The 19,577-nt window shown below is 31.0% G+C and overlaps 2 protein-coding genes across 5 annotated transcripts in view; one reads left to right on the top strand and one right to left on the bottom strand.

The window, feature by feature from the left end:
* LOC106465427 (unconventional myosin-XVIIIa-like) overlaps positions 1 to 3,422 on the bottom strand; it is a 95,254-nt gene extending 91,832 nt beyond the window's left edge. The window contains exon 1 of the mRNA XM_022393323.1: positions 3,351 to 3,422. The gene's annotated coding sequence lies outside the window, so the exon portion shown is untranslated. The remainder of the gene's footprint in view (positions 1 to 3,350) is intronic.
* Positions 3,423 to 4,902: 1,480 nt separating this feature from the next.
* LOC106465428 (general transcription factor IIH subunit 3-like) overlaps positions 4,903 to 19,577 on the top strand; it is a 26,856-nt gene continuing 12,181 nt past the window's right edge. The window contains exons 1-8 of one of the 4 annotated variants that reach the window (XM_022393327.1): positions 4,903 to 5,062; positions 5,410 to 5,456; positions 9,254 to 9,321; positions 10,327 to 10,433; positions 11,434 to 11,561; positions 13,585 to 13,647; positions 15,329 to 15,387; positions 16,083 to 16,157. In XM_022393327.1, coding sequence (XP_022249035.1) covers positions 5,447 to 5,456; positions 9,254 to 9,321; positions 10,327 to 10,433; positions 11,434 to 11,561; positions 13,585 to 13,647; positions 15,329 to 15,387; positions 16,083 to 16,157 — 510 coding nt within the window. In that variant the 5' untranslated portion in view covers positions 4,903 to 5,062; positions 5,410 to 5,446. Of the gene's footprint in view, positions 5,457 to 9,253; positions 9,322 to 10,326; positions 10,434 to 11,433; positions 11,562 to 13,584; positions 13,648 to 15,328; positions 15,388 to 16,082; positions 16,158 to 19,577 lie in introns of all 4 variants that reach the window. The other 3 variants (XM_022393326.1, XM_022393325.1, XM_022393324.1) reach the window with 3 other exon arrangements.

Below are 19,577 nucleotides of genomic sequence, written 5' to 3'. Positions count from 1 at the left end.
TCAGAAAAGTATAGCTATGCCATATTCTACCAAATAGAACCTCAAATGATTAAATAAAATAGTGTTAGGGTATAAATTCAAAGATATCATGTCTAGAAATACATATTTCATCAAAATGCCAGATTAATCATATGAATAACATAAATAATGTTATACAGTATTGAAAGCCATTATATAAGCTTCATTTTCATACCACATTTATTAATACATCACAAAACTGACAGAGTTATTACAATTTTCATGATTTCCACAGCACATCTTATAACCTAGGGTACCTATGAATATCTATGCATAAATACATGTGAAAATGGGTTATTTTTTCACAACCATCCATTTCATACTTCTAAAATGCCAATGCATTAAAGAAATATGGTTTTGTTCTACTGTAGAGAGGGGGTACCTCCAATTTCTAGGTCCCTTTTGGAGAATGGCCACAGCACTATATACTTTACAAGTAAAACACAGACCACAAATTAAATGTAAACAATGAAACTGCTTTACAAAGAAGACAGGAAAATGCATTGGGTTTAATATACCTGATAATTTTAAACTATTACATAAGAAGAGATTTCATTAAAATGTGAAGAATTATCTGGGAGGGAGGAGAATTGGTAGGATAAATCCTCTGATTATTTTGTGTTGTATTCTGAAGACAACAGAACAAGAGGACACAATTTAAAGATTTGAAAGGACAGGAAAGTTTTACTTTCTAACACTGTGTCTGACTTATGGAATGAGTTGGCATTGGCAGTAGTGGAGGCTGGCAACTTACAAAAATTTAAGAGGGGTCTCTATGAATTCCAGAAAAATAAAGAGTGGGTTTAAAATTTTTAGTTTTACTTTTTCTTCCTCAGGGGTGGGTGTGTGAAAAGACAGTCCTGAATAACAAAATCATTCCTTTTTGTTTGTAAGTTATGTCAAACTGTGAAGTAAAATACAGAAAATATACAGCGAAGCACTTTGAATTTTTTTTTTTCTGTGTTGATATACATGTTGAAAAGTAAACTAACTTTTAACTTTATGCAGATAAAGTTACAAAAACTTGTAATAGGAATTAAAAAGTGAGTATGTGATTTATAAATTAAAATAAGCAAATTGCATGCTTCTGCATTTCCATGTAAAAACAAATGCAAAGAAATATTAAGATATGCATTTATAGATCATGATATTATAGATAGAAGTATTAGAACATTTAGAATAATATCTTAGTGGATGTTGATACACAAATAAAATTTAGAATTTTTTTTGGAGAGAATTGGGAAGCTAAATGACTCTTGCATCCATGCACATGCTCTCTAATAACAGGTTGACAAAGCCCATTAAATATGTTTATTGTTAAAACAACCTGCTATCAGTACAGTGAACACAAAACTTACAGAACGAAAAATTAAATACCTATGGTACAAATAAATCAATAGTTCAGATTGTTCATTCAAAAGAATACTTTTTGAACAATGTGTAATTATTTCTTATCATAAGAACATAAGCAAAAGTAAAATGAATTAAAATTGGCCCATTAAGGCTGCCCCTCAACTACAAATAAAGGAGAGTAAAAAATAAAATTGATCCCGATTATATTTTGTTCTCTTTACACTGGCTTTTCTTAGTTTCTTTAGTAATAAACAATATTAAAATGTAAAGTAATCACTACATCCTTTGCAAATACAATGTCTGGTTCAGTGCAGTACAAAACCTTCACTTTTATACTAATGATTTTCTTAAGCATAAAGATATTGTTACCCATCACTGGTGTTTTATTAAATTATTATATTCTATATCAGCTCACCCTAAGTTACATAAACTGAATTTCTTGGTGTACCTTAGTCCTATCCATAATGTTTGGAGACAGTGAGTTAAGATTCATTAATTTATTACCTATAATCAATACTTTAGTTTTGAAAGGTTTCTGCATATAAAACACAACTGTTATGTTTATTGTCTGTACCACTGAATGAAAATTTTTTTTTAAAGACAAATGTTAAATAATAATGACAGCACCCTAATGTACCAGAATGATTCCAGCACTCAAATGGTTATTTTCGGGGATAGGTTAATACCTCTGATTTTCTCTTGGGCAAAAGAAGGATAATAGATTATCTTATCAAAGTTTACAAGATTTTATTAGAGATTCATAAGATAGAGATCTTGGATTTATTTTTGCTGTATTTTGAAGATGATAGGACACAAGTTTCAGATCGGGAAAATATAGGCTATGTTACATTTAAGTTTCATTTTTCTAATAAGGTGATTAACTTATGAGTTTTTATAAAAATTGGTGGAGGCCAGCACATAAAAAATGACAACCTGAAAAATAAATGTTGGATTTAAATTGTTACTCTTCTCAAAGGTGGGTATCCAGTACCAGTCTCGAAAAATTAAATTAATTATTCTTTGTTATTTGTAATGATATATTACCTCAAACACTAATATTAGATCAGATATGGTCATCAAATTTTACTACTAGTTAATGAGAACATAAAAATCATGGCAAGCATCTTTCAGATTTATGTTGATCATTTGGTTAATGCTAAACACGAATGTGAAGATTGGAAATGGAAAATGCGTATAATGGGGTTTTCATTGTTATTGTGCTTTTGTTCTGGGTAAATTTGATGCATTTATAGATATTGTATAAGTACATAACAGAATGGGCTAAAATCCCTCAACTGACCATCAGAGTATCACCTCTTTAGTTTCAACTGGCACTGTTTGACCCAGAAGTTAAGGGGAGTGTGAATATAGTAAATGTAAGATCTCTGAATCAAATTGTTAATGTCATTTGCTTAGAAATATTCAATACTACAGTATTTTTTAAGAAATCATCATAAAATTAAATATAATAAAGTGAATTATTCAATTACATAACAGTGTTTATGCAATACAACTTAGAACATTAACTTCAAGTATATTTTGTGTTACGACTGAGGGAAAAAACCCTCTGTGAACACAATTTATTTATATTATAACTAATATAACATTATAAGTGGCTGCTCGTTCGAAATTCTGACTTTTGTTTTCAATTACAACTTCACGTTCAGTGCCTCTTTATACATTACATCAACCACCTGCTTCAAAGTTCAGAATTGGGCGTGGTTAAGTTTTACACATTTTACGAAAAAAACTTAACACAGTAGTACTACAAATTACAGTAAGGCTTACGAATAAACCGAGTATAGCTACCTAGGCTACAGTATACTGTATAGGAAGTAACAACATCAAAAGTTACGTTAATGCTTAATAACAAAAACAGTCACTAAATAAATATCTTGGTTTTATAAAATATAACAATAGATTCAAGAATTAAATCGGACAACGTACATCACTAATATTACAAATTATTTTACACTCACCTCTTAAATTATTGAATTTATCTGTTTTAAAACTTTCATACGTCTATGTTCCCATAAACGACTTGAGCGTTACCTGGCAAATAATATTTTTAACAATTATAAATCATGTTATAATAATTACTAAAAAAAATAAAATGTTTAAAATTCAACTTAACTCGTCTCATATAAGCTACAGAAAAATATTCGTAGTAATTGTTTCAGCATAAAACAGCTTCAGTTTTACATTTTCAAAATGATATAATACCTTGGCATTCTTTAACAATTTATAAAGGTGCAGTTATTTTTAAAATTTTACAGAAAATATCAGTTAAGAACATAAAAAAAAATATTTTTTACTACTCAGCACAGTGCTGCAAGATGGAGTACCTGTGTTGTGCCAACCGCGGGAATAGAACCCCGAATTTTAGTGTTATAAATCCCAAACTTACTGCTGAACTTTTGGGAAGCACGGAAGAAAAAATAAAGCGCACAGCTTTGGATAGAGTAACACTACTACTGGCTGAACATATAATTTCAGAATAAATAAAGATCACAAAAAATACTCAAAATGTTAATAATTCCGTATTTAAAAATAAAGCAAAAAAAGCTTGCTCATGATACGTTTTTACTTTCTCGCTTGTTGAATAATAACTTTTATTAAACCTTTAATAAAATCTGTCTATAACTACCTCTGATATATTAGTTATTCAAAAATCATTTTCTTCTGTAAGAATGCTGACTAGCATTTAATATGAGTTATATGAAATAAAATATACTCACACTATTTATTTGACTATCATGTGGTGTAGACCTAAAGCTGAAACTAGTCATGCAGTAAATGTATCTTTGAAATTTTTACAAGTAAAGAAGGAAATACGGATTCTTACTAAATATAAATTACTGGAAAGATTATAAAAAGATTTAAAGCCAACCGTTATTGTTACAAGTATGTATATGTACTTGTATTTATGACAAAGCTAGTAATGCAGCTTTTAGTGTCCCTGATTTTAAACTACTGGCCAGAGGAAAGATAGCTAGTCATATACTCCTTACCTTCTTTCATCCATGCTAAGTGATTGACTTTCACTTTTATAACGCAGTCACACCTTACCACAGAGCCAACTCACGTCCAAATGCCCAGGTGTAGAAATCGATAAGTGTTTGTAACATATAATTTTCTTTTGAATACTTCTAGCTATATTTCTAAAGCAAAAAAAGGTATCTTAAAATGTAATACAGAAAACTATTTTGGCATGAAATTAGCATTAGTCTCAGTTATCACTTGACAACACGAGAGTTTCCTTTTTCTCCTTTTTTTGCATAATTGTTGTTCATGATTGTGCATTATCGCAGTTATTTTTTGTGTGTGTCAAAAGCACATTGATATTACTTACACTGTTACAAAGCATATATTATACGAGACACTGACATCCCAGCATCTTATAGAATTATTTTTGAATATTGTTGTAGATAGCTTTTGATAAATTCTTACTTAAATAATAACTGAATTGTGATCCACCGATTGACGGAAGAGGGCAGTAGTTGATAAGGTCGTTTAAGAAAAATGGTGAAATTAGTAAATATAATTATAAGTATAGGCCGTTAGATTTCAACTTTGTGATTTAATTACTAATGAATCATAGACAAATACTGTTAATTGTGTTTGGTGGCTAGTTTGTTTGTTTTTCGCGAGATTTAGTGTTTTTAGCTTTTAGATGACTGTAGCCTGTACGGTAGGAAATGTTGTAAATGTAATTGTATTTTTGTAAATAAATTGTAATAACTAACATAAAATTTAACATATATGATACAACCAAGCTATGCTAATTTAGTAATTACTATTACTAGTATTACTAACATTTAAGTGCAACACTAAAAGTAAAACTTCAACAAAAGAACAGTTAAGTATTTGTGTTCAATAACTGGTATTGGTATTATAAAACTTAGTAAAAAAATGGTTATTTTTCTCAGAAACGGCTACTTTAGTTAAGAAGTTTAAATTTTAATGCTACAGTCTGCAAAGAATTCTAATTTCATTAAAAATCTACAAATCACTAGCAAAAACCTCATACTGTTATAGTTACAACTTGGAGACCAGTGGACTAGACACGGCGATAATGAGTGCAGGTAAGCCTAATGTATTAAAATTCCTGAACTGTTAATTTTTCTTATACTTGCTCCAAAGCATTAGTCAGCTACAGGGAGGATGCTGTTGTTTTACAAATGGACATAGTGAAATGGGAAATAAATGACAGATGCCAATAATTAATGGTCGATTATGTTGGACTGTAAGTGTATCTTCAAAGTTCAAGTGTAATTGATACAATGTCAGTTAGCTTTCAGTGTGAGTGTTTAATTATGCTAAGTGCAAGGTAATTCATGTGAGCTATCATGATTTCAACTATAATGACCACCTTAATTGAAATTAACTCAATAATGTTAATTGTTACAGAAGAGAATGATTTTGTTTATTTGGTCAATTAGGCACTTAACCCAAAGTGCGTGGGTATGGTCAAAATGTGCATGCCAAAACCTTTTACAGAGTTCCATTTGCATGGCTTTAATATTTTGTATTTGATGTCAGAATTATCAACTATTAATTTTACCTTACATTGTTGATTTAGTGACAGTTTGTGGTAGAAAATAAATACCAGATACAGCATAAAGTGATACTGAAGAAACTGTAGATAGGCATTCTGGAGGCTCTAGAGGCTATGTAAATGCAGTATGCAAACTGCACAATGGACAGAAGTATTTATATTCTTCACATTAACATCACTCTGCACTCCGACTTGTTAGAGCCTGAGTCAGACTGATGTTGTAAAATAGAGCACTGCCTTGAGTGACTTATCTATCATTAACTCAGTATTCTTTCCAGTCACACTGTGTAGTGTATTCTCATCTATATTGACTCGTCCTAGACCAGTGGGGTGTTATAAATATCCCTTGATGTTTTCATTCTTACAATGGAAATACATAACAAAATTTCTTGAAACTTAGTGAAAACTTTAGCATACAATTTGTTTGTTTTTTGTATAATTTTTTACTTTGTGAAATTTCCAAAATTTTGTTGTGAAATGCTCTTTTGAGAAAGAAAATGTTAAAAAAGCACCTGTTGTCCTAGGATTATTTGTTACTGTTGGTCAGAAAATTCCATTTTTGGATATCCAGGCAATTTCAACTAAAGTTTGCCAGTTGCAGTAGTCACCACCTCCAGTTAAAAAATATGGTGACAACTGAAATAGATTTGGTGACTTTAACTGTTACAGTGGCATCACTATTATATTTATCAAGCTATATAACAGTATTTTTGGTTGTAGTATTCTTGGTGGAGATCGGTTTTTATCTATATAAATATAATAGTGCTGTCTGTTGTATGTCCATGTAACTACTTCCTAGGGTATGGATGGATCTTCATCAAAACTGATATGGAGGTTCATTAGGTCCATGAGGAGAAACATACATATTTTCAGTTATGCAGTTTTTATGGGTGTTTTTTAATTTTTTGCCACTACTTTGTACCTTGTAGATGGATCTTCACCAAATTTGGTGTGGAGGCTGATTGGATCCTTGGGAAGATACAAACAAATTTTCAATTTTATAGTTTTAAGGGCATTTTTCAATTTTTACCACTACCTCACCTGCTCTGGATAGATCTTCACCAAATTTGACATGAAGTTTTGTTGGATCCATGTGGAGACACATGCAAACTTCAGGTTTCACATTTTATGTTTTGCAGTTTTATGGGCATTTTTGCATTTTTTACAATTACATATAAGGGAAGCAACTTTTCATGTCCTAAGATAACCTTTCATTAACCATGAATTTACATAACTTCCATCCAGTGGATGAGTACTCCAGCTAGTCTAATAAATATTGTTTATGGGAATAAGATAAACTTAACAATAATGTTCAAAAATAAGGATTTGAGTCTTTGAGATATTTTTCTGTTGCCTACTTTGACCTGACTAGGCTTACATGATGTCTTGAAATAGAAGAAATTTTCCACTGTTTTATAACAGATATAATGTAACATGAAAATATTTTCAGGAACAAAAAGAACATCTAAAGAAACTATAAAAAAAATCCCACATCTATTGTTTTTACTAAGTCTTCCAAATTTCTCATTAAATGTCTTTGTTCAAATTAAAGGAGCTTTAAGAGGTCACTATTAAATAAAATCATAAATTACTGCTTACACCACTTTATATATTGTACATTATAATAAGATTTTTATAATATGTTTTATCCAACAGTATTTAAACATTGTTAAAGCCAAACTTCCTTACATAGATGTTCAGACCACAAGATATGACATTGTAAAAGGAGGAGAATAAAAGCCTGTAACAGTAAAACTTTAAACAGAGAAGGAAAATCACAAGAGAAACAAAGCTTGGCTACCTGTATTCTCGAGGGATGATATTTTACTAGTAAAGTAAAAAAAAACCAGTGCTTTGAGATATGTAAAAAATTCTTAAAAAATAGATAAGTGGGTTGTTTACAGATGGAGGAGCTTCTGGCTATTGAGAAATATATGAACAATTTGTTGAAATAGAGTTATAATTAATGAAAGGTGTTGTGTGGTCCAGGAAATGTTAAACATGTGATCCACATTATGAAAACCCAACTGAATTATATTACACTTACTATTTGCCACATATTTATTCAACTGATCAATTGATCCAAGTCATTCTGTAGTACCTCAATACAGGTAGAAATACACCAGCTCATTATCAAAACACTAGTTTACTAATTATACTCTTATTAACTTCTTGCTATCTCTCACCAAGCCAATCCTCAATCCAACTTACAAATCCACACCTTTCCATCATCTAGGTCATGGCACAACCCTATGCCTAGAAATACCATCTTCGCTGTGACTAAGCTATAAAAGTTCTAAGAAACTATAATAATAATAACACATTGAATTACTATATTATGAAAGTTCTATTACATTAACTGAAAGGCATGGAAGGAGAGTTGTGAATTAACAGTTTTAATGTGAGTTATGCTTGTTTTAGGAAGCATAGTTTCTCAAAATGTGGTTTTTAGACTTGTAAATTGTAGTCAGTGATCTATTTCCACATCTTTCCTTTATCTTGTGTTGCACTTGTAAGGAAAATCCCAATTCACAGAGATATTAAAACGTGATGCTTTATAAAGCAATTTTATTGTTATTAGGCTAAATGTTATAAAATATAGAATATTGTTATTTGTTTGTAAATTTTACAGAATTAGGAGAACTTGTGTTACCACCACACCCGTAGATCCCCCTGAGGTTGCAACCCACATTATGTGAAAGCCGTATCTAGATAACTTTATTACCAACAGTTATCAACATGTCAGAAAGAGTGCAGGGAAATTTTTTGGACTGACACCTTGTTTAAATCATATAAAATATAAAGAGAGACCTAGGGTGTAGGATTTGCTTTTCCTGGAGCACAGAAGAACTAGGGAAGACTTGAGTTAGATATTTAGAGTTGTTTTGGAGTCATTGAATATCCTGGCTTGTCTGTTGGAGTCCCAGAATTAAAATATTGGAAACATGCTTTATACTAGTAGTAATATATTTATGTTTTGAGAGTCTAGGTCCAGACAAGCTCTTTAGACAGAATTTATCTTTTATGAAGGCTATAAACACCTGGAATGGCTTGCTTGATGATGTGTATGAAAGTGATCTCAATGAGCCAAATGACTTTCAGCCACCTTTCTTTCTTTTTTTTTTTTCTTTAAAGATGAAAATACCATTAATAGTGAGAATACCTAGCTGATGCCCTAAGGCAGGTTTTATTTTTCATTGTAATATTTATTAAAGAATTGTAGCTACTCTTTTGTTAGAAGTTATTACATGATTATATTCATTCTGTAAAAGTTAAAAGGTTTTTCCTCCAGCTTCAATATTTTCACTTCTTTTCTCTGCACAGAAGAAGGAAATCTGCTTGTGGTGATAGTAGATACTAACCCTTCAGTCAAGCTTATGATGAAAGGAAAGGTAAAGACATGTGTTACTGTTGAAATTTGATAATTTTACTTGTTTCATACCTACTTATTTACTATTTCATAGATCAGAGTTGTGTTAATACAAAACTGTACATATGTTATGCAAAAAAATTGTGCCTGTTTGAAAAAATTGTCACACGGCTTTTACGATGTAGACTTTTTTTACATCAGTGAAGATGATTTGTTTATTTTGTAATCTCTTGACAATGTTTTGGACACTAGCAACTAGAACTGTCACCCAGAGGTGACAGTTCTTTCATTGAATGGAAACTTTAGACTTGGTGGTCTAATTTTATGACAATATTAACAACACACTCATAGGAATTGAGATTTTTTACAAATGATGTTTATGCTTCTGAATTGACCAAACTTTGAGGAATCCTGCTGACTACTTGCTGTAGACTAAACTCTTATGATCAATTGCTGTGATTGTGCCAGTTGCAAGCATACCTTATAAATGTGTTTTTTATGCCCTTAACTGTCTAAAAATTGAAAAGCAATTCTAGTCTCACAGAAGACCATGCAAGTAACCTGATAGCAATTACATTGGTATGCAAAGAAAGGTGACCATCAGATGTTTTAGTAAACTTCAAAGCCCCAAATAGTTTATAATGTAAAAAAGTAAGGTCTATGAATACTTTATTTTGTATACCTTTCCTTGAAATGTCATAAACTGTGTAAACATGTTCATGTAGCATGTAAAGATTTTTGGCAAATCATGCCTTTACAGTATGCATTTTGTAAAATGCAACATCTGTTAGACATAATATATATATGAATTAGAAAGCCTTTGTATCCTGTACAATATTTCATTTTATTTGCCTTGCACTTGTATACATATTGCAGGTAGACCATGCTTTTATATGTATTGTATGACTACCATGTTTTATAACCTAGCAAGTCAATAAGTGCTTGATATGGTGAAAAAAATATCATTAAATCCAATGAACTGTAAAATATAATATTTGAACAATGTGCTACCTATTTATCTTGGCAGAATGTTCTCACCCATTGTTTGGATTCAGTGATGGTATTTTCAAACTCTCATCTTATGATTAGTCCATTAAACAAATTGGCCGTTATTGCTTGCCACTCACATAAAAGGTAAGTATCAACTAATAAGTCTTTATGGTGGTGTTTGTTTTTATACTTTCCTGATTCTGAAATTTATTTACCTTACTTTTATCTTTGGAGTCAAAATTAAATATTTTTAGTTCAGAACTGTTTGAGTGAGTATAAATTTTGAGTCATTTTCTAATTGTGGGAAAAAAACTTGACGCAAATGAACACAGTTTATTAAGTGCAAGCTTCAGGCTCATTTATGAACTTTTGTCAAGAAAAAGATAAACTGAATATTTATTTCTTGGCTGGTGAAGAAGTCATGAATGAATTTGAGAGTGTACATTTATTATAAGATGTAATTAGCTCAAAAGTTTTTGTTGACATGTATAAATATATTTTTTAATCTGTTATTAATTTGCATCATCATTTATATTGTATACAACTTTCCTGATTGTTTTTTGTCGTGAGTGAATAATAGGTGGTGATAACCATATATATTTGTGTAATGTAGAAGTGCAAACCAATAGAATAATTTTGTCTCAAAAAGTAATAGTTGTAATTGCTGCAAAAACAATACAGTTTAAAGAAACAGATCTAATATATATGTCGTTCATATCTAAACTTATAAAATGTATATCTCATATTTTACAAAATATCAACCATTAAATCCACACTAAAGGAACAATACCGAATATAACCGGAAACTAGTTTCAACATTTCACAACAAAAGTTGGACTGAAGAGGACATGTGAAAAGTTAAAACTAGTTTCCATTTGAATTTGATATTGTTCCGTTAATGTAGATTTAATCTTTATTGTAAATTATCTTACATGATATTATATATTTATCTCTTCTTTTTTTTATCAACTGTTAACTGTCAGTTCAGTAAGGAATTAACACTGTTTATATTAAAGGAGTTATCTATTGCTTTCCCAGTTTTCTTTAAGAATAAATTGAGACAGTTAACATGTATTTCTTTAGGATAATTAGTGCACTTCATTTTCAGTCAGTAAACTTTGTTTTAAATGTCTCGTTGGTACAGCTCTTTTCTATTCCCTAAACCTCAAAATGATGATTCTGAAGATGATCGCCCTACAGATGGTCAGTATGAACTCTTTGCCCAAATAGACAGATGTGTGAAAGATGGTGTGAAACAACTTGTTCTGGAAAGTAAGTCTTCCCTCTCATTTCCTGACTTCAAGAAAGGCTTTGTGGTATTTAAATATGTTATTAAGATTAAATTGAAACCTACATTAGCCCATTGAACTGATTGAAGACTTAGAAAAATCTTCAAAAATATCTGAACATAGCGGTAGATCCACTAGGTGGAACCTGTAGGCAGATTAGAAACAACTGTAAATATACGGATTCGGTTTGGAGTCTACGAGTTTCATCATCATTCATATTGTTACAGATCAGTACATGATAGAATTCGTAGGTTTCCAGCTGCAATGTTCCTGTTTTGTTTTAGCTGAAGAAGAAAGTGTTTCTTATTATTTGCACTACTCAAAAGGTGTTACTAATTCAGTTTTGTTTATTTTTTTCGTTGGAGTAATACTACAATTATTCAGTTGAGTCCACGATTATACTATAGTAGTTGGTTTTTTTCAGGGCTTAATTACTGACGAGACTAAGTTGTGGCTTTAAACTGCAAAGTAATGCTTGCCGACAATGTAAAACCTTTGTCAACTAAATCCACATAAGCTTTAATATGTTTGGCCCCAAGCAAATCCATGTCATCTTAAGTTGCTTGATCACAGTGCAAATCCTTTGTTGAATAAATCCACATAAACTTTAATCTCTTTTGCTTAATGCAAATCCTGTGTGAAGTAAATTCACATAACTTTTAAGCTGTTTAATCACATCACAAATCTTTTGTCAAGTAAATCCATGTCACTTTAACTCGTTTGATCATGGTGCAAGTCAATTAAATCTAGGTAAACTTTAACTTTTTGTAAAATAGTGTGAAGTAAATTCACATAAGTTTTAAGCTGTTTAATCACATCACAAATCTTTTGTCAAGTAAATCCATGTCACTTTAACTCGCTTGATCATGGTGCAAGTCAATTAAATCTAGGTAAACTTTAACTTTTTGTAAAATAGTGTGAAGTAAATTCACATAAGTTTTAAGCTGTTTAATCACATCACAAATCTTTTGTCAAGTAAATCCATGTCACTTTAACCCGCTTGATCATGGTGCAAGTCAATTAAATCTAGGTAAACTTTAACTTTGTGTAAAATAGTGTGAAGTAAATTCACATAAGTTTTAAGCTGTTTAATCACATCACAAATCTTTTGTCAAGTGAATCCATATGTTCTTAGTAAATGTAACCCATGTTGTGTATTTGTAGTGGTGAGAGGAGGGTATATCTCTTATCACATTAGCTACAGTACTTATGAAGATGTGGATGTGGAATTCATTTCAAACATAACATGAGCTAAATGACTCTGTGCCTTTCAGGTTAATCCTTATACTTCAATTAACAGGTTCCAAAAAAATGTTCAAGTGAAACCATGTTTGTCATTGTACTCATCCAAACAAACATGATAAACACATAACTAACACCCTATCATCAGTAAAAATATTATACATGTTTTACCCCCCATCATGCCCAAAGTTGAACAAAAAGTGCAGCCGGGCTAACTATTGAATGAAAATTTGTTGTAAATTCTTATCAATGCTATAAGTGTAGCTACCAGTTTGGCTGACAATTTTGATTTCATTCCTTTAAGTCGCACGCTGAATGCTTTTTTGGCTGCACTGTTTTTTTTCACACCTAATGTGTTTTTGATTAGATATACAGTAACAATGGTTCTAGGGTAAAACAAGCCTGGCTCTTAGCTACCAACACTTTCATTATCCAAATCTATATTTTATATAGCATAGTATATATATTCATCTCTTTGGGTAATCTATATGCTCGTAAAAACACACACAAACTTCCTTTTTTGCTAAAGTTTAAAATTATGTTTCTTTCTATAAAATGATTATCCAATTATTTTGAAATTATGTTAGAAGCAGAATTAAGGATGTTGATAATATATCTGCATTTAAGTTTATTTTTAGATAAATCACAGATGCTAAAGGGTTTATTTGATACATAAGAATGAGTATCTTTCTGTTTATAGTTTTATTGTAAATATATATATATACGTATATATTTGTTCTCTCATCCCTGTATTTATTTTTTAGGCCCACAAGAAACTCTTCATATGGAATCAGTTTTAGCAGGAGCCATGAGTATGGCCTTGTGTTGTATCCTTACATGTTCTATTACCTTGCTTTCATTAAAATCCTACTGCACAAAACTTCTTTCTTTATTCAGAAATTTAAAGTATGAAAAAAATCTTCATCTCAGGTTTTTTTGTCAAATATGATTATTCTAACATTAATCTTATAAATGAATGAAGAGAAGAAAAAAATGTTTTATTTGTAAATTTTTGCTCACCTCTTTTTTTTTTTGCACACACTTATGTCATTTTACACGTGGAAGTGTATGAAGAAGTAACTTTACCAGATGTACAATCCAGTCCTTCCCTACCTGATGTGTGTTGATACAGGAAGTGTATGAAGAAGTAACTTTACCAGATGTACAATCCAGTCCTTCCCTACCTGATGTGTGTTGATACAGGAAGTATATGAAGAAGTAACTTTACCAGATGTACAATCCAGTCCTTCCCTACCTGATGTGTGTTGATACATGAAGTGTATGAAGAAGTAACTTTACCAGATGTACAATCCAGTCCTTCCCTACCTGATGTGTGTTGATACAGGAAGTGTATGAAGAAGTAACTTTACCAGATGTACAAGCTATTCCTTCCCTGTCTCATATGTGTTGGTACAAGGCTTTGGGTTTTTGTAGCTATCCATAATTTGCAAGGTAAATCACATATGGAATCAGCAAATGTAAATAGTAATGATTAAGGGTCTCTATTACTGAAGAAAGTTTGTATTTGAATATATTAACATTCCTGATATCCAGGGATACCAAAGTGGAAAAACAGATTTCTAGTATAAATGATGGGATTTGTTGGATTTCCCAGTACATGAGATCATTCTGGGATCAAGTATATTTACTTAGGCATACAAAACTTGGCAGTATTTTAATAGATTATGATGGGATTTTACTGCTCATGAATAAATGATGTATTTGTGAAATGTAACTCAATCCAGTAACTTTAATAGAGTTGAAGTGTCTGATGTAAAAAGATATGATCATTCAATCTGAAAGTTTCACTTGTAATGTATCATTATAAAACCAAACAGAAGATTCAATGAATATATGATATTACAGAATAGTGCTAAATGTTTACTGGCTGAATTTAAGCTAAAGAATGAACAGACTGGATGCAAAATGTAAAACACAATGACAACAATCTTTATTAATACTTAAGACAAAAATAATAGCATGTATACCTGCTTTTCATGGACTGTTGTTTCTTCAATTTTAGTTAAAGATGCAATGAAGACCAGAGCAAGGCCAATTAATGCAGGTCTTTAAGCTTCCAAGAAACCTTGCTTTGACCCAGCATGACACAAGTTGCCATATGACAACTTTGAAAATGACGGAGGATCAAAAGGAACAAATTATATTCTAAATTGAATAAGACTTGAATTATACTGAGACACTAGTTGTGCCTGTTTAACAGAACTTAAATTATACAGTATACTCAAAGCTATGCCTGTTCAATTTAACTTCAGTTATAGTGTACTTATAGTTGTCTTTTTTAACAGAACAGTGTTCTCGTTGCTAAGCCTTTTTACATGAAGGAACTACTACTATGACACAATATGGAATCTTATATAAATTTAGACTTTACTTCTCTCTGGAAAAAGCTAGACTTATGATGGCATAAACACATGAAATATGATACTTAGGTAAGTGTTTATGTTGTATTAATGCTACAACATAAGAAAACTTAACCAGAACTGACAGATATCCACAGAATAGAAAGAGAAGAGAAATCTAGGCAAAAGTTGTCTGCAAGAATTTTGGTAAGGTTTTGTGTAAATGTTTGAGTATTTTTCTCTACAAAAACTGTCATAATTTATAGTGTTAATGAAAGAGACTGATTTATATGTCTGTATTATAAAATAAAATATGAAAGAACTTGTGTTTTCATAAAATTCACACTCTGTTTGACTCTTAGTGTTTAGACGTTGTGTTATTTATCATATTTTCAAAACTATAATTTTTTATCTAGATTGGGTGTTAATAATAAAAGTAAAAATTTACAATAATGTGAATTATGTTGGTCAGATAGTTTATCTTGCCATATTATGACTTATTTGTGATTTTTTTTTATGTATGTATGTATAAAAAGTTTTCTTTCTGGACAACAGAAGGGTGAAACATTTTAATCTCAGTCCACCTAGTATACCACGATTTGTGTTTGCTAGAAGTTTTTAGCAGTTTGTATCTAACCCACCAGGGTTTTGGCAACTTGTATCTTAGCTCATTGTTTGAATCTAGTGTATTAGAAGCTTTGGCAGTATGTACTTAACTCTCCAGAAACTACGCGACTTAATTCTAAAGTGAGTATGATTGAAAAGCTACAAGTCACTTAATTTTAAAGCTACTATGACTTGAACGTGTTAAATATATATATGGTGAAGTGTAATGTAAGTCAATATATGGAAATGAACAATGTTGTGCTACCTTCAGCAAATCATTGTTTTTCTATCACCAGGTGGTGACAGCCTCAGGAGACAGTGCAGCACAATATATGAATTTCATGAATGTCTTCTTCACTGCTCAGAAACAGGTACATTTTACACTTGAACTATGGTTTAACTTTTTCCATACAGGATCAGTCGACGTGACCAACCTTTTAACCATCAGAGTTTTCTTACTGTAACTTGTAATACGTTTTGTGTATCTTCATGAAATCTGTCGAGTTTTCAGCAAACATTTCGGGTCTTTTGTTCACAAAAAAAAGATTTGTCCATAAATATATAGAGTCAGAGTGCTGACTGCTCCAAGTATAAGGTGATTTTAATATTACTATTAAAATATTTTTCTTCATCTGAAAAATTCTGACATTTCATTTGCATAACCTATAAATAAATATCAAACTTTTTTTTTACTGAAACTTTATTTTATCTGTTATTTTTTCTACCCTAACTGTATACAGAATAATTTTATTTGACCAACCTTGTAACCACCATAAAAAAACTAAATAAATCTAAATTTTCCTCTCTTTTGCATGGTTAAAAGGCCAGAATAGTTATAGGACATTGTTGGCTTTGTGAGTGTTATTATTCTGTGTTCTTAGCTGCATTACTTAATTAATTATTTAGTTTATTAGTACCAATAGTATAAAATTGTAGGCATACTTTCATCAACAGTTGACAGGTAAAAAACAAGAAACCAAAGTACTATACTTCTTGTTTTCCATGCATATAAGTAGGGGAAAAAAGTTTAAATTCTAACCGAAAGTAAGGATCATTGGTTATTCGAAGAATTGCTATAAGAAGTATCCAAAACAAAATAAATGCTGCAATAAATATTACACAAACATGTAAAGTGATACTAGTTGGATACATTTTCAATTCCTACTTTGGTTGGCAAATTTAGACTGCTTCATTTAGCTATACAGATCAATTCTATGAATAACCAACGATCCCTCTTTCAGTTAAAATTCTAATTTTTTTTTTATTTATATGTCCATGGAATGAACACAACAGCTATAAACTTTTATTATAGCCATATCTCTGATAGCTATAACTTTTTCAACAATTAAAACCACAATCACAAATTTATAAAATGTAATCCTTACTTTGGCTTACAGATAAGTGTATAAAGCTGCCAAAGTAGGGATTAAATTATACAAGTTTGTGATTATGGTTTTAAATCTTGTTCCATTACTTTTTGTAGCAGGATTCCTACTTAATTTTAAAATTCATAATTTCTTAATACTCTTGTTTGTTTACTTTTATGTTATACCTGTATAAAGTATATACTTTACCTTTAGAAACTGTCACATGTCTATCCATCAATATGTAGCACCATCTGTTGGTTTGACTTAAGTTGAAGAGATATTTAAGTATGTGCATGATATGTTTACCATTTATAAAAAATCTGTAAATATTTATGGGAATATCAAAAGCAAGTATCCTCAAACCAGTCAAGTAAGCTGGAGAAATCTTGTAGTGATAGTCTAAGCCATTTAGGGGCTAGCCCCGCTGACGTGATCAGGTAAGTAAGTTGTAAGACAAAAAAAGTTGCTGTTTTAGAAAATTTTGAATTGTTATACCTGAAATGTTACTTACCTTTCTAGCTTATTATATGCACATAATATATTGTAACCAATACTTTGAATGGTTGTATTTTTTCTTAGGAATTCAATAGGATGGTTTTCTGGCACATGAATTATTTGGAAACCTTGTCAATCTTTACTGTTAAGTACCACCATACTTAATAATTCTTTATTTATTATTATAAAAGTAATTAAAATGTAAAAATCAGAAACTTTTTAGGTTAGATAATAAAAAATAATAATGATAAAAACCTTCATGAAGTTTGCTTGTTAGGAGCTCATGCATTACTTAATTCAATACAGTAATATGAGCTACACTTTCAACGAGTGATTTGGAACTTGTGTGGTAGGCTTGTTAGTTAGGCATGGTTCAAAGACAATAAAATTAAGTAAGAACAGATGTATACTGTTATGAGCTTTAAGCTATTTAGGATAAACAATTGTTCTTTCTTGTTACAACTTGCAATCATTCTGTAAAGAAAAAAGGGTAATTTAGATTTATATTGTAGTTTGTTATGGTGGTTACAAAGTTGGTCAAATTGACTGACCTCATATAAAGTTAAGGTGAAGATAAAATATAAACAAAAAAAAAGTTGATATTTATTTAGGAGGTTTTGGAGATTACAAAATGAAATATGAAAATATGCACTCGGAGCAGTTAACACTATGATTCCATGTGTTCACAGACAGATTTTTAGTAAAAATGCATCATTAAAAAATCTGATTTTTTGGCTAAAAAAGACTTGTAATATTTACTAAATGCTTGAAGAATTTTGTGAAGGTACATAAATTGTTTTAAAAATTATATTATGGAAACTGATGGTTACTTTGGGTTTACGAGGTTTGTGAAATCCATCAATCCCAGTATGTGATAATGTGTAGTATATTAACTTTACAGAACCAGTATGTGATAATGTGTAGTATATTAACTTTACAGAACCAGTATGTGATAATGTGTAGTATATTAACTTTACAGAACCAGTATGTGATAATGTGTAGGTATTAACTTTACAGAACCAGTATGTAATAATGTGTAGTGTATTCACTTTACAGAACCAGTATTTGTTACTGTGTAATATATTAATTCTAAGGAACCAATATGTGATATCAATCAAATAAAATTCATGGCAGGAATTTATGTTTAAAAATATTTGAGGTCTCAGAATTAATTTCTGGAGCCTGAAAGACAACCAGGGATAGTCAGAAACTTTTATTTCTCTTCACCCTGCACGTTGAGAGATTAAGTGCCAAACAAAGTTGTATCGAGCCACTGGGCTTAGATTAGATATAAACATGTAGAGAGAAATTTTGATGGATGCGCATAGTTAAGGAAGATGCCAACTTAATCATGCTGGGAAAGCTATGGAGAGACCGCCATTTTGCAGTTTGTGTGGAACATGTGTGAATGTTTATCCATGTGGCAATGAAGTTGGTTGAATACCATAGTCGTCATGATAGAAGGAGCAGAGAGATGCAGGCCGAGTGAACATGATTTTGTTTTGAGAGATTGCTTGGAAGAAATTTTATTAAAGTTAAGGAGATTTTATAGAATTTTGATAATGAACTATGACCAGTTAGTCATGGTGGTTAGTCTTATGGACTTACTAGATTAACGGCCCTTTTGTGGGGGGGGCTGGGATAGAATATCCTATGCCCTGTGAAATTTTGTTGCAGGGGGAAACCGGAGTGCCCAGAGAAAACCTACTTTCACGGGTCAGGTGATGAATAATCTACCTGACCCGTGCCCAAAATGCAAGGCTAAAAGGGGGGGGGAGATTGGTTAGTACATGAATATTATACACTGTTGATATAGTTGAATGGAGATATGTATGTTTGCCACGTAGAGGGTATGGCTGCTAGGATGGAAAAGATACTTGTTTGACTGTTTCTGTTTAGGGCTTTGCTGTAATATTTTTGGGCTAGAGT

Source organism: Limulus polyphemus, unplaced genomic scaffold (genome assembly GCF_000517525.1).
Source record: "Limulus polyphemus unplaced genomic scaffold, Limulus_polyphemus-2.1.2 Scaffold1941, whole genome shotgun sequence".
Lineage (NCBI taxonomy): Eukaryota > Metazoa > Arthropoda > Merostomata > Xiphosura > Limulidae > Limulus > Limulus polyphemus.
This window is presented reverse-complemented; position numbering and strand designations above follow the sequence as displayed.